Source organism: Pteronotus mesoamericanus, unplaced genomic scaffold (assembly GCF_021234165.1).
Source record: "Pteronotus mesoamericanus isolate MK-2021 breed Mesoamerican mustached bat unplaced genomic scaffold, CSHL_Meso_final contig_130, whole genome shotgun sequence".
NCBI classification, from domain to species: domain Eukaryota; kingdom Metazoa; phylum Chordata; class Mammalia; order Chiroptera; family Mormoopidae; genus Pteronotus; species Pteronotus mesoamericanus.
In genome coordinates this window covers 2,913,886-2,928,248 of record NW_026555060.1, presented here as the reverse complement: position 1 = coordinate 2,928,248, position 14,363 = coordinate 2,913,886, and the positions used below count along the sequence as shown (strand labels likewise).

General features: G+C 35.7%; 1 protein-coding gene across 6 annotated transcripts in view; it reads right to left on the bottom strand.

The window, feature by feature from the left end:
• Positions 1-11,003, bottom strand: part of LOC129085140 (alpha-fetoprotein-like) — a 36,415-nt gene extending 25,412 nt beyond the window's left edge. For 2 of the 6 annotated variants that reach the window (XM_054591530.1, XM_054591532.1), the window contains exons 1-7: positions 10,905-11,003; positions 9,757-9,808; positions 9,469-9,610; positions 7,953-8,164; positions 6,036-6,168; positions 2,850-2,947; positions 1,724-1,853 (exon numbers count right to left, since the gene is read on the bottom strand). In XM_054591530.1, the coding sequence (XP_054447505.1) occupies positions 1,724-1,853; positions 2,850-2,947; positions 6,036-6,168; positions 7,953-8,164; positions 9,469-9,610; positions 9,757-9,808; positions 10,905-10,989 (852 nt within the window). In that variant the 5' untranslated portion in view covers positions 10,990-11,003. Of the gene's footprint in view, positions 1-1,723; positions 1,854-2,849; positions 2,948-6,035; positions 6,169-7,952; positions 8,165-9,468; positions 9,611-9,756; positions 9,809-10,192; positions 10,322-10,904 lie in introns of all 6 variants that reach the window. The other 4 variants (XM_054591531.1, XM_054591533.1, XM_054591537.1 and 1 more) reach the window with 4 other exon arrangements.
• Positions 11,004-14,363: the final 3,360 nt, after the last annotated feature.

Sequence of the window (14,363 nt, the reverse complement as noted above, 5' to 3'; positions counted from 1 at the left end):
TACCATTTATTGTCTTCTACACAGCACCTTTGTACTCATTCTTGGGTGGTACCATATAATGAGCAGTAATTTTAAAAAAGAAAATTTTCTAGGGCACACAACTCAGATGTATATAATCCATACACCATTCCTGAAAGCATTATTAGAAATACTCTAATCAAAAGAGAATTACATCAGTATAAATAATAAACAGTGGAACATAGTATATAAAAGAAGTGATAGTTCAAGTGAAATAGTTATTAACAAAGTTGTTTTAAAAGAATGAGTATAAATAAAGACGTTAACCAAAGTAATTGACATAAAAACAACTAAAGAAACTTGAAAGAATTAATAAAATTAAAAACAGAAATACAGAACTAATAACGAAGTCCAAGAATTTGCTCTTGGAGAAGACCAATAATTGTCCCTTCACAAAGCTAATTAATTAAAGGAGAAAACAGAAATATATGGGGAAAAGTGATGTAATTACATAGTTGATATTTTTAATTATCAAATAATATTACCATGTACAACTCTATATCCCTAGATGAGAAAATGCTGATGCAGGAGACTTGTTAAAGAAAAACGTATGCTTAAAACCTTCACAAAAGTAAGTGCACTGTCATTATTCACAGCTGTTGTATAAACACTGAATTTGTGAATACTGAATCATCGACCCCAGGGGAAATAGCGGGGTCGGTCTCTACAAGACTCTGGCCGCATTTTCGTCAAGAGATCAAGACATGACGCTGTTTCATGTATCTTTCTGTTTAAAGACACCTTATGTAATATATAGTGGTGACTTATTCACATTGAGTTCACAGCCACCAGCGCTGTCACTCATACATGAACAAGTGTATCAGACACACACGTATTTTCCTCCTAAGGCACATTGCGGCCCTGTTGTGCTTAGAATGCTAGACAGCACTTCAGCGCTGCCCTTGGGGACATTTTCAACAGCTAATAAATCACCAACAAAAAGTACAAAAGTAAGGAAAACATAGCACTAAAGAGACCACAGAATGAACACTTGTTTACAGTCTGAGAGCTCATACAAGAAGCCAGAGCACTGCTTGGTTCCACCTCAGTGGGGACTACTCAAATGTTCCACCGCTCTGAGCAGGCGCAAGCCTGAGAATGACCACAGCAGTGCTGTGAGTATTGATTTGGGGGTTACAAATAAATTTTGTCAAGTATAGAATTCATGAAGAATGAGAATTGACTGAAAAACGTTTTTAAAAAAATCATAACAAAAGAAACAGAGGAGCTGTCACAGCTGCTCCTATCTACATCCCTGCTCTTTTCACAGACAAGTTCTTTCAAACCTTCACAGAACAGGTAGGCCTCAATACTATTTAATTTATTTCAGAAATTCAAAAGGATAAAAATTTCTAATTCATTTTCAGAAGTTAGCATAAGTGAGTAGTACCAAAACCTGATAAATGACAATTACCTTTTTAGATTCATTACATACCGCTATCACCTTTATTTAAGAATTGCGAGTTTTTTTAGAATTAAATTTATTGTAGTGATATTGGTTAATAACATTATAGAAGTTTCAAGTGTACAATTCTATGTTACATTATAGTATTGTGTGCTCACCACCCAAATTCTAGTCTCCTTCCATCACCATGTATTTGACCCTCTTTACCCTCTTCATCCTCCTCCATTCCTCTTCCCCTATGGTAAGAATTACAAGTATTTTAAAGGCTAAAGTGAGTTTTAAGAAAACAGAGGCTCTTACCCTGTCAACCACACATGCTAGCACATTTCCTTCACAACAAGCCTGATGCAGATTTTTAACATCAACAGCCAGCTTGGTAATTTCAGAAAAGTTAGCTTTAGGTTGTTTTTTAGTCAACAGAACCAACTCCCTGAAAAGAAAAATAAGTACATTTCTCAACCATATTGTGAATTTGCTCTTTTCTAAATTAATTCTAGTTCATTGAGTAACCAAAAGGATAGAAACAGACTTGCAAGTATAGGCTGAGAAGAGTGTATTCTAAATGCTTTCTATTTCTTTAGTGATGGCACCTGGAGCCATACAAGGTCTAAGGCGCGAAACAAACATGATTTAACTCATAATCATGGATAGCATAGTCATTTTAATCCTTTAAATTTGTGCTTAAAGAGTTGAGTTGCTTAGAAAGGTGATTTGTATATGACCTGACTTTCCAAATAAAATTCTTCACCATAAAGACAATAATTATGGGAGGCTTGGCTCTCCCTTGCCTCTCTCTGTTGACAAGTGAGCAGCATCCTTGAAATTTCTTGGGAAATAGGGAAGATAAGAGGAACTGAGCTTCCAGGCAGCCTAGTGTTATCCTAAATTGGGCAAGAAGGTGAAATAAGGAAGATGCGTGTCTTCGGGGGTCAACTTGGACAGAAACAAAACCTGGGCTAGGAAGAGGCATAATGAATAACATCAAAATCTTCTCCCACCTCATCCTCATCTCATCTCCACCCCTGGAAATCATCTCTAGCTTTTCCTGTTCTGTGTAACATTGGAGCCAAATCTTTTTATCTTCCCAGAGAAAAGAATGGCTTTTGTCCTTCAGCCTTTGCCATGTAGAATGAGGAAGTGCCTGCTTCTGCATATATGGAACCATTTGGGCACTGAGGAAGTGACTAAGGGATTTGAGCAGATGGAAGAGATTGAGGTGGGAGATAATGGATGAGAGGAACTGTGCAATTTTCATGCACTTCCCTGTGTGCCCTATTGAACAGGCAAGTAGCATACATGTAGAAAAAGGAAACAGGTTCGTACTGAGAGCCATGATTAAATACAAGATAAATGATTTCTTAATGAATTTAATAAACAGGGGTGACCCAGCAACAACAAAATGCATAAATCTAAGTAGGTAACTTACACTGCTTTTGCTACTTTGTGGTTGAATTTAATCTCAATTTCACATAAATGGTGATGCCTCAAAGATATTTCTCTAATGTATTTTCTGATGGGGTCTAGCTGTAATTAGAAAAACAACTCATGAAAAAAAATATGGTAGTAAGAGAAGTTAATTTCAGCATTAGTAAAGAGGAAAGTAAAAATTGTACATTGCTTCAAAATTAGAATGTTTTTAATATCTTATTTAAAAGAGGCCAAGTACAACTGCATAATTTGGGAGTTTTTAAAAAATAAAAGAGCATCTCTCTTCCCCAGAGATCATTTGTTCCAGTGACCAAACATTTGAAATGTAAATGAGAACAAGAAACTAAGCAAAGGGAAGTCCAAAGAGCCACTAGGATACATCCAACATCTCTTACAGTTATATTTTGGTTTTATTCAAGTTACTGTTACCTTGCACATATCTCTAAGTGTTCTCTATAATATATGCTTCAGTTTTGCAATATATATCTATATATGAATTCCTTCAAACTGTGTTTATATTCTTTAACTTGGGATTTTTACTTTTGAAACTATTACAAATAAACTTTTTTAAATAAATAAAACATAACACAAAAAAGAGAAACATGAGTGTTGTTACAAAAGCAAAAATTGGGAGACAAAAAAATGTCTCAACAGCAGAGAGAAGGTTAAATAAATAATAGTGCATTATTTTTTAAAAGATCTAAGTTTCTAATAAAAAGTAAAATGTTTAAATCTCTAGTCAAAGCTCTGTATTCACTGTGGTCACAACAATGTACAAAATAAAACCTGTAAATAGAAAAAAAGTAAATAAAAGGAAATATGCCAAAATTGATATCTCTTAGTGGTGAGAATATAAGTAATATTTTAAAATTTCAGAAGAGCTCTATATTTTCACTTAAAACATTATATTGACCATAGGTAATATTCTTACTTTAGGTAACTGCACTTTACAGTGCTATTTTTAAGAAGTTAGAAAATGTATACAAAAGGAATATTCAAACTACAAAACTGGCTTACTCATAATTATATTTTTATAATTAATTATAAATATAATTATTTTTGTCCTTACTTTGTTGTATCATACTCATTTGAACTTAAATACAAACAAGCTTACTTATTTCTTCATAAGAGAGTTTCTGAAGACTTAACTCATAAAGTTGCACAATTGGTTGTGTAATTTTTTCTGAGGTTGGAGCCAGACTGCTAGGAACAGACATCCTGGAAGTAGCGAGGCTATTAATGTCAAAAAGTGAGGCGAAGGAGGAAAGAACTCTTAGCTAACTTAAAAACATTTGTTTATGCTTAACATTATAGGGGTATGTTATACGTCAAGAAAAAAATTTCCACTGAAAAAGGTGAAGGGTAAAAAACTTTGAAACTTAAAACAGTAAGCACCAAGTTATCTACAAAACTCTCCTGCATGAAAAAAACTCATTCTTCAGAAATGCCAGGTAATGAGACATAAGTCTGCATGATCATTTATTTTGATTAATATGAAACGAAAAAAAAGACTGTCCTAGGAATTCAGAATTGGCTTCTGAAGGGGTGGAAATTTACAAAATATATATATTTATATATCTTTAATGATAATAGCTACAATTATTGCATATTTAGACTATGACAGAAACTCTTTAGATACATTATTTAATTTCTTACACAAGGTAGAAAATGAGGAGCTAAATAGGAAAAAATATGTTTAGAGAAATAGAAAAATATCAGTTTAGAAGAATATCAGATAAAATCTCACTAAAAAATGGAAGGAAACAGCAAGGAAGAAGTGGTATTGCATTTTGGAGGAATTCATCAAAATGATTATCAAACTACTACCTATTTCAGCACAGCCTTTGGAAAATCCATCTGGTGCCCCCTCTAATAAAAATGGTTATTTTATGTTGATATTTAGAACCTTTAATGAGCGCACATGAAACATACTTCTAACATGGAACTAATCACTTTTACAACTATTTACATCTATTTAGTGAAAGAGAAAAGACCACTTTGTTAAAAATTAAGTGTGGCAGACTGTATATTCCAAAGATATTTACAACATCTATCCCACGCTCTTCTTACAATGAGATGTTGACAATTCTCCTATCAAGAGGTACCGTATGAATACTGTCCTTTTCAAATTGGTGAGATTTTATGGTGTTTCAACCAATAGAGTATGGCAGTAGTAGCTTCTGAGTGTGGGTCATAACAGGTCAGACAGTTTCTGCTTTATTCATTAGGACACTTATTTTTGAAGACTTTAGCCATAAGTAAGCAGTCCAACTGCCCTGAGGCTACTGCATTGTAAGGAAGCCCAAGCTTGTCAAGGCAGTGGAGACAAAAAAGAGTTGTGTAATAAATCTAACCAAAAGTAATATCTCCGGGTGATCTGATCATAAATTCTTAATGGGGAGCATTATGGTAAGCAGTCATGCCCCAGGCATGTAACTTCTTTAGCAAAAGTTTTCTTTCCCTTAAACAAGCCTGGCCCCTTGAGAGAACACATAATATTGCCAATCCCTGCCTTGCATTCTCCCACTTTCACGTAATCTTCTTTACATTCCCTCCTTAATTCCAGATGTATAAAAGAAACTGCAAACCTGCCATTCTCCCAAACATTTGAGATTTTGGTTCCTGCCATTGTCATCATTTTGGCTTAAATAAATTCTTTTAAAAATTCTCTGCAGATTTTTTACATTCTTATGTCAACAGGAACAAGCTTGCTTGGAAAGACCCTGAGATTATATGAGAAGAAAGTGATGTTAAATCAGTCCCTTGATGTTTCAGCCATTCAGAGTTCCAGATCCAACCATTCATTGTCCTCGTACAACCATATGAAAGATCATGAGATAGAACCACCTAGATGAGTCCTTGCTGAATGCCTGGCCCACAGAAATTATGAGATAATAACATGATTGTTGTTTTGAGTCACTAAATTTTGGGGTCTTCTGTTATGTAGCAATAGCAACTGAAATATTAAACATTTATTAGGAAGAAATAACTATGTTAGATCATGCTTCTCAAGTTTAAATGACTGTATCGATCACCTGGGTATCTTGTTGAAGTCTTGTTTAGTAGTTCTGGAGAAGAGCTACAGATTGTACATTTCTAACAAGCGGCCAGGTGGTGCTTATGCTTCTGGCCATGGTCCACACTTTGCACAGTGAGGCTCGAAATAAGAGCTAACATATCTTACCTTTATCAAGAAGCATTCAGTCTTATTTTCTTCTTGGCAACATGACTGAATAGCTGTTTCATAGCAAGCAGACATGGTCAGAATAGTGGGTCCGTACAAGAATGGATGCTTTCTAGAAGTTTCATAAATGTACCTATAATTTAACAAACCCAAAATTGTATAATTTGGAGTTCAGGAACATGTGCTGACACTGTTTCTTAAATATGTATGGTTTGTTCAGTTTTGTTGACCTGTAACATCTAGAATATCATGGTGAGAGACATGAGATAGCACTACGCTTAAATGCATCAAATGTTTACGATAGATCACTGTGAGGTAGTCAGACATTCCGAATGCCCATGAAGCGATCAACTGTACCTCTCGGTCAGTGGGGAAAGGAAGTCAGTAATTAAAACTTTTCACTCTTTTACAAGTAGAAGAAGGTAAAAAGTTCAATAGTCTAAACTGAATTGTAAATGCAGGATTGTGCATGAATGCAGAGGAATTAAATTTAGAAGCTATTGTTGGGTGAAGAGATGTCTCTCAAGATCATCCAAAAGTTCTTTCTAGACTAGGAAAGTTGCTATGCTATCTTTTAAGCCCAAAACAGATGACTTTTCTCTGGTTTTCATATAAATTTCAATTTCCTTAGTTGAGAATGAAATAAAGGTCTTGGCTTATAATTATGAGGCAAGTAGTTAGAAATATTCTTGACTTGAATATTTATAGTTGCATGCATGTAAGTTAAAATTAGCATATAAAACAACTCCTTAATTACTGACTTTATTGTAAGTGTTCAAGAAGAGGTTAAATTCACTGCCTGAAAATTGGTTAGATTTTTTAATCACTGAATGTTCAACCCAAATTTCATTCTATAATTCTCACCTGCAGTGGATAGCACTACAGTCACCTGGTAGTCAAGCTTGGAGTTCAGTTCCCATTTGGTTGCCCCTAATATCAGACAGGTTGGGAACTTGCCCAAGCCCTATCCCTAAGTGGCTGAGCCCATTTAATGTTTTCTTGAAAGCTCGGTAATTCCTCAGACAATCCTGACCTTTTGTGGGTGAATTAAAATGTATACTTCATTTAGCATTGCCACCCTGTCTGCTCATTCATCTCTGGTCTAAAGTTTCATAATTAAAATCTGAAATCAAATCTCTACCATGCTCTTGCACTCTAGACCCAGCAATCAGATCTTTGCCTTATTCCTGGTGTCTGATCTGTATTAGTATAATGGCCAGAACTGGATTCCTTGAGAACTGAAGCATTATATTTCTCTTGTCTTTTATACCTCTCTGTTTATTGATTTCCTGCCTTTAAATCCCTACCACTTGCTAGCTCTCCACTCTGAATGTATAGAATTATCCTGCGCTAAATAGAAAACCAAGATATGAGCTTGCCTACCCATTTGCTATAATGCTATCCACTCTAGGTGGGAATTATAGAATCAGAGTTCTTGAGCAGAAAATTCATCTGCAGTTGTTACTTATTCCAGGTTTCCAATGGCAGACTCTTCATCCATGCCCATCAGATACCCTCCCTGATATCTCCTGATAATCATCCTAAATGCCAGCCCCTTCCTGAGCTCTTACCTGCTCTCTGTCTCCAGTACTCTCTGTGTATTACGCTCACCTACTTGACTGTACATTTCACCATCTTTTGCTACCAGTCTGACTAATCTAACCCTTAAGGAAATGGGTGCACTACAGGTCTTAGTCATGTTTAAAGATTCATGGTACAGACATTTCCCTACCTTGTGGGGTTCACTGAGACCATAATTGCTCTTTAGAGGGAGAAAAAAATATGTTGTAGCTCAAATTTTCACTTTAATTCCATGCAATAAAGCATTGTGTTCTCAGAGCTTGTTTTGTAAAAAAGACCTGTCTTCAAAATTGGAAAATACTTTTTCAAAGACCATGACAAGGAGAAATGACTTACCTCTTCTTCACTGACCCTGCGCTCTCCTTGTTCATCTCACAGATCTGTTCAGGATTTGGAATTTGGAATATGTCCCTGTAATCTGCATCATCTTTTTTACTTAATAAGAAGCACTTGTGTCTTGCTGTGTCATTTGTCTTGCAACAGTCAGAAAGAACATGTTTGTCAGTCATTCCTTGGTTATTACAAATATGTTCTAAGAAGATAGCCATCTGTAGGAGGAAATAATAACTTAAAGGGGACAGAAGGAATAACCAAAAGAAAGGTAAAAAATTATTTTTTTTAAGAAGAGGCAACTGAGTGCAGAATGTTATATTTTGTATCCAATAATCCTTGGACATAGTTATTTTGATCAAAAGCCTTTTAGGTTTTTAAGTCTAACACATGCTGGACATTGGCCAAATAGAATGAATCATTCTCTTCTATCCTGTGTAATTGCTTCATTTTCATACAGTTCATAGCTATTAAAATAAACATAAGCCAGAATGTCCAGGGCTTAAAGAAATCAAGATATTTTTAATGAGATTTATCTACCAATAAATAGATAGTAGTTTGCTTTCCTTGCTTCCTAATTGTTTTTAGTTTTGTTTTCATGGCAACTTATTTTAAGAATTGAACTCTGAAGCAATGTGTGTTCATTACCAAATTTTTAAGTGGAAATGTAATAATTCTGTTAGTTTCCTAATATCTTTGGGTAGCTGTAAATGTGTAGGATGCTGTGAACCTCAAGTGACATGTTTTCAGATTTTGGGGATAAGAGCATAAAATCATCTGTTGAAATAAAAATAAGAAGAAATCACTATAAAATGAGTGTGACTAGCCACTAACACAAATATTTCATTTAAAATCTGTTTCTAATAAGTCTAATGATTTTTCTATATCTACAAAGAATCTAATAAAAGGTAGATTTTAGCCCCAAGAAAATGGAATAATAATATTACAAATAAAGAAGAAAACTATTCATTTGTATTTTAAACTGTTCGGCATGAGAATAATTGATCAAGTAGGCAGGTAGATAGATAGAATGTGTTGATGTTTATCAAGAATTTACTAATCACAAGACAGATATAACTTTGTAAGAGACAAGAACAATTGCCAAGGTTATCTACTAACTGAGAAAAGAGACCATAATAATATTCCCCTTTTTTCTTCTTTCACATATTCTCTAAAAAACTATTTAAAAGTATTTCATTTTCCTCAGAACCTTTACACAAGGATGTCAGATGACAGTGTTTTAGTGACAGAAGCAGAGCAACCAACTCAAGTTAACAAATTGACATTCAAGACTATAATTCATTCTCTTGAATGTTTGGTTCAAAGAGTCCCAGGAATGAACTGATCAACTGTAAGTTTATAAACGTATAAAGATTATATCTTGTGTATGAATCATACATAATGCTGCCTTACAATCCCCTACCAATTTGTTCAAAAGCCTTATAACAACATCTTTGGTTGCAAATTAGCTTTAAAAGAGAGAGAGAGGGAAAGAAAGAAAGGCAGAACATGATTCACCTACCAACTGGTGAGAGCATTCTGAAGGTGACTCATGTAGCTTGAGGCTCTTGCATTTCTCTGCAAAACCTAGCAACTCCTTAGCTATGGTTTGTACTTCTTCATAAGTGGATTTCTGAAGAAACTGAGCAACCATAATGCTAATGCTGAAACATGACACTGTGAGCGTTAAAGATAGAATTGAACCCCTTTGCTCCACCATTCTTGTTATATCATTGCCCCACATCCCTCTCCCTAAAGAATTAATGTGATTTTAAGTTTCAGACAAAAGAATATTGTTAATAAAACTCACATGTCTCTTAAGTTCTCTTCTAGATAATTCTGGCTAGTAGTGTGCTGCATGGCTGAAAAAAGAAAAAAAAAAGACTTCATACAAATAAGAGGAAATTTTCCAAATTGATAGCCCCCTTTAAAATTCTGAAATCTATATTTATTCACCTGTATACTTCCAGGTATGTTTTAATTATCATGAATTAGAAGAATTACCAAAATACGTCTTACTTGTATTTAAACTGTATTCTGTGAATGACTTATTTCTTTTCAAATATATGATGTAGTTGAAATCTATCATTGGCCTACAAGTAAGTTACATGTGCTTATGTTGACACATCAGAATTAATTAAACTTAACAATTTGGTTATTTAACTCATCACATTATGTTAAATACCACACTGAAGAAATATTGAGAAAATTAGAGTTTGATTAATTTGCCAAAAGTAGTATCTCACAGATCTTGGATTTGCTCATCATCTTCATTCTCTTCATCACCCCCATTCACCATATTCACATACACATTTTCTATTGAAAACAATTTCTTCTTTCTTATACTAATAACTTCTAAAATGCTTAGCAGCTATCTATTAAATAAAGAAACCATTATTATTTGCTATATTAACACAGCAGAAAGCTTTAGAGACAGCTAATCTGAGTTCAACTTTGAGCTCTGGTACTAAATGTGGCCTTGGGAAAATAGCTTAAGCTCTCAGAGTTTTGGTTTCTCTATCTGCGAAAGGTAAGTAAGTCATATTACAATGGATGGTTGTTCACATTAAATGAAATCATATGTGTAAAGCACTAAGCACAGTGCCTGGCTCATAATAGATATTAAATAATGTAGCTCTAAAATTATTCCTCCTACTCTGAACACTTTTGCTTTATCTAAAATCCTTTATCTAATTTTAAGTACAAGTTTTAGATGTATTATTTTCTCATCTAGAGTGAAATACAGTGAAAGGCTAAAATGAGGTTTTCCTGTGGGTTGTCTCAGTTTATTAGCTCTCTTCCTGTATTCATTCGACAAGTTAATGTCCAGCCATTTTCCATGACCCTATGGACAGTGATGAGCACTCAGAAAGGTAAGTCTTTCTACACTCACTTCAGCAGTCATTACATCTTACTCCTGGGAGAGGGAAATCATAGATTGTAAAGGGGATTTCCTACCTGCATCTAGGAAACTTCTCAGAAGACTTTGACATTTAATGTAGCTGAAAAAAACAAGAAAAGATAAAAGTCTAACAGCCTTCATTATTTCAGACAAACTTTTATAGAAGGTGTTGTATCATTTGAGGGAATTGAAGAATCCTTTTATAGTCCTTTTAAGTGATGACCATTAATAATTAAACTTTTTCTGGTGAATATTTTTTTCCAGGCCACTACAAACCTGATTAAATCAAAGAATTCATGGCAATAAAGAAATGCTGATGATAGCCATTCATTAATGAATACAGGATTTTAAAGTGAATCATGTCAATGTACTTGTTTTCTCAAGATTACACCATGTAGGCCTTGTAATGAAGGAATCAATAAACACTTTTGGTAAATATCTCATTTCCTGGAAGTGTCTATTGACATGTACAAAGTTCTAAAGTAGCAGGGGAGAAGACAAACATGTACTACCCCATATTCAAATAAATGATTTAGGCCCCAGCTCCAGTGCTAGACACATTTCCAAGCCTGTGAAAGAGTAGGGAGCACCGAGGAGCACGGGGCTGAGTGCTTACTGTGAGTCTGGCCCATTATACACTACATAAGAACAATACTCTTTTCCGTGAATAAAGAATTAAGACTCAGGGTAATATTATTTGTACATGGACTCAAGGGGAGAAATTAAGGTTTGCCTAACTTCAGATCCTGTACCAGCCAAGAACTAATATCAAAAGCTAAGGTCCCAACATTCCTCAGCTACTGTCTGCTTTGCCTGTCGTCTAGGGCAGGGAACAGTAGTTACTTATTAAATAAAAAATCTAAAATAAATGTGAAGTCCAAAAATTTTGGAAACAAGAGATCACTGGTTACTACTTTAACTACTTCTGTACTCAGTGTCCTCATTTATAGATGGAGGGTTGGACCAGGTCATCTCTGAGGCCAGCAGTCCACTGCTTGATTCTGTGACCCACATATGTTCATTTCTGATCTTCTAGGCAAAGGAATATCCCAAGTAAAAGAGGTATGTTTGCCTGAAAAACAATAAAACTCATTATTTGAATTTGGGACACACTGGTTATATGGATGGCCACGTGTGATAGAAAGCCAGGGTCAGCAATCAGAAGAGTATGTTTGGCAGGGTTTCATCATCCTTCTCAGGGTCCTAATGCTCAACATCCCTTCTGTCATGCATCCTTATGGCTATTCTCTTGAGATCTGACCCTGAACCTCTGGGAACTGTCAGAAATGGACCTATTACTCTAGGGATGGCAAATCCTTTGGGCAAGTGCTGTCCCTGTCACCATTGCAGATATTACTAGTTGATCACTGCACTCTTTCTCTCTCAATCAAAGCTCAGCCTCAAAATCATTCACAGCACAATGCCACAAGACCGGCACTATTAATTGATTGGAGCTGGCACTTAAGGAAAAAAAAAACTATTGTATATGTGCTACATTAACTCTTCTTTTTAAAAAACAGGATGAAATTAACTCTCCAGGGGAACTGTCCTCTCAGGGTAAAACTCTTGGAAACTTAACAAGATGTTAAGTCCTCTCTTAGTGCCTAATAGTGGAATTTCAGACCAGTGGAAAGACAGGTAGTGGGGATCATTTAAGCAAAGGTGGAGAATGAGTTTTGTGATAGGACTCAAAAGACAGCAAAGAATTTGTTCTCTAAAACAATAAAGATCTTCATGCTGACCTTTGATATAAAAAATGGAAGGTGTACAAGTAAAAACACACTGAGGATTTTTAACAAATATTATTTGCACAGCACACTTTAGAAAAACCACAACTAGATCCCTAGGTCTCACCAAAAACTTAGGTGCTGACTGCTCATGCTCTCATTAGTCTGGACACTCGGTAGTGCACCATGAGGCTTATCACTCTTATACGCCTCTCTAGCACTTGAAAGTTCTTCTTGCATCAAGTCTAGGTGTGTTTTATTTATTGGTATGGGCTCTGTCTGAGCAATACAGAATAAGTTGTTCTGAATTCTCTCTTCTCCATGAAGAATGTGTTCAGAACAAACCGTGCCTTTTCCCACTCTCATCACAATGATTAACGTTAGTTTGGTCTCTGGTACATCAGTAGAGAGTTGTATGGCAGTTCCACTGCGGTAGAGACTTGTGATGGTAACAGGTTCCTGCAGCTCAGGCTGCATAGCGCCTGCTCTTAGCATAGCATTGTACACGGAGTAAGATCAACTATTATATACAAAACTGAAGTAGCTAATTGTGCTCTGTTTCACTTCTGTTTACTGAACTTATAGTTTATTATTTAAGTAAAACATTCTTCCTTGTTATCTCCATTAGTAATGGAGACTACTTAGAAAAATGGCAAAAGGACAAAATAGCTTCATGAAATAAATACCTGTTATCTGCAGGCCATTGTATTGTCTACATTATAGTACAGTAATTCAGTATGTTTCTCAGAAGCCTTTATGACATGGAGGTTATTTTCCCATCCTACACAAAGAAATGGAGGTCCTAGGTTGCAGGGAACTTGTCTGAAACCATAGAGCAAGTTATAGCAGTAGGAATTTGAAACTCCCCACCCCCTTCTCACCCTGCTCCTTCCGCTTAGACTAAGTGCCTGTGCAGGGTGCACCCACAGAAGGGCCCTTTTCCATCCCTACACCTACGACATATGTGACTGCTTGCTTATGGTTCTTCTCTCCTGCCCTGCAAGATGCAAGAACCATGTCTAATTGGCTCACATTTGTATCCACAATATCTGACACATGATAACAGTCTAATAAATATTTGTTGAATAAATGAATAAGAATTGCCAAAACTATGCTCTACGTGTTATTCCAAAAGAAATTCGTGAGTATTCTCAAGTATTATTTATTAAGTGATCATCGTCTTCAATTTCAGAAATGAAAGCCTAAAAGCCTTAAAAGTTTAGAGACTGACAAGGATGATCAGGCCCTGAGTCTATGACCGACCTTTATTGCCTGGCTTTTCAGTTCCTACCACTCCCTCTCCTTAGACATCACTGCCAAGTGCTTACAGCTCCAACATTACAGCAATTTTGGCTTGGAATGGAGGGGGAGAAGAGTCACTGTCCTCTTCCTTCTCTCAATGTAACAGATTTTATGAGGCACACAAAATGGCCCTATCTGAGAGTCTGTCCAAGGGCTAAGAATATTCTTCTGGAATTAGAAGACCCAAACCTTGGTTCTGCCAAGTACTAGTCATATAACCCTGGACAAATTAGCTTACCTCCCCAAGCCTCAGATTCCCTGTTTGTAAAATGGGAATAGAAATGACGTTTACTTCATAGAGTTGTTAGGGTTAAATGAGCTAAAGCAAGAGAAGTACCTAGGACAGTGTTGGGTACATGGAAAACATTCAGTGCTTGCTAGTGACAGTGGTGGTAGTAGCAGTGACAGCACTGCTGGGTGCCCTCAACTTCCCTTTCCCTTCTCAGTAGCAGCAAGAACGGGCTCTGTGAGGATTCTGCCCACACA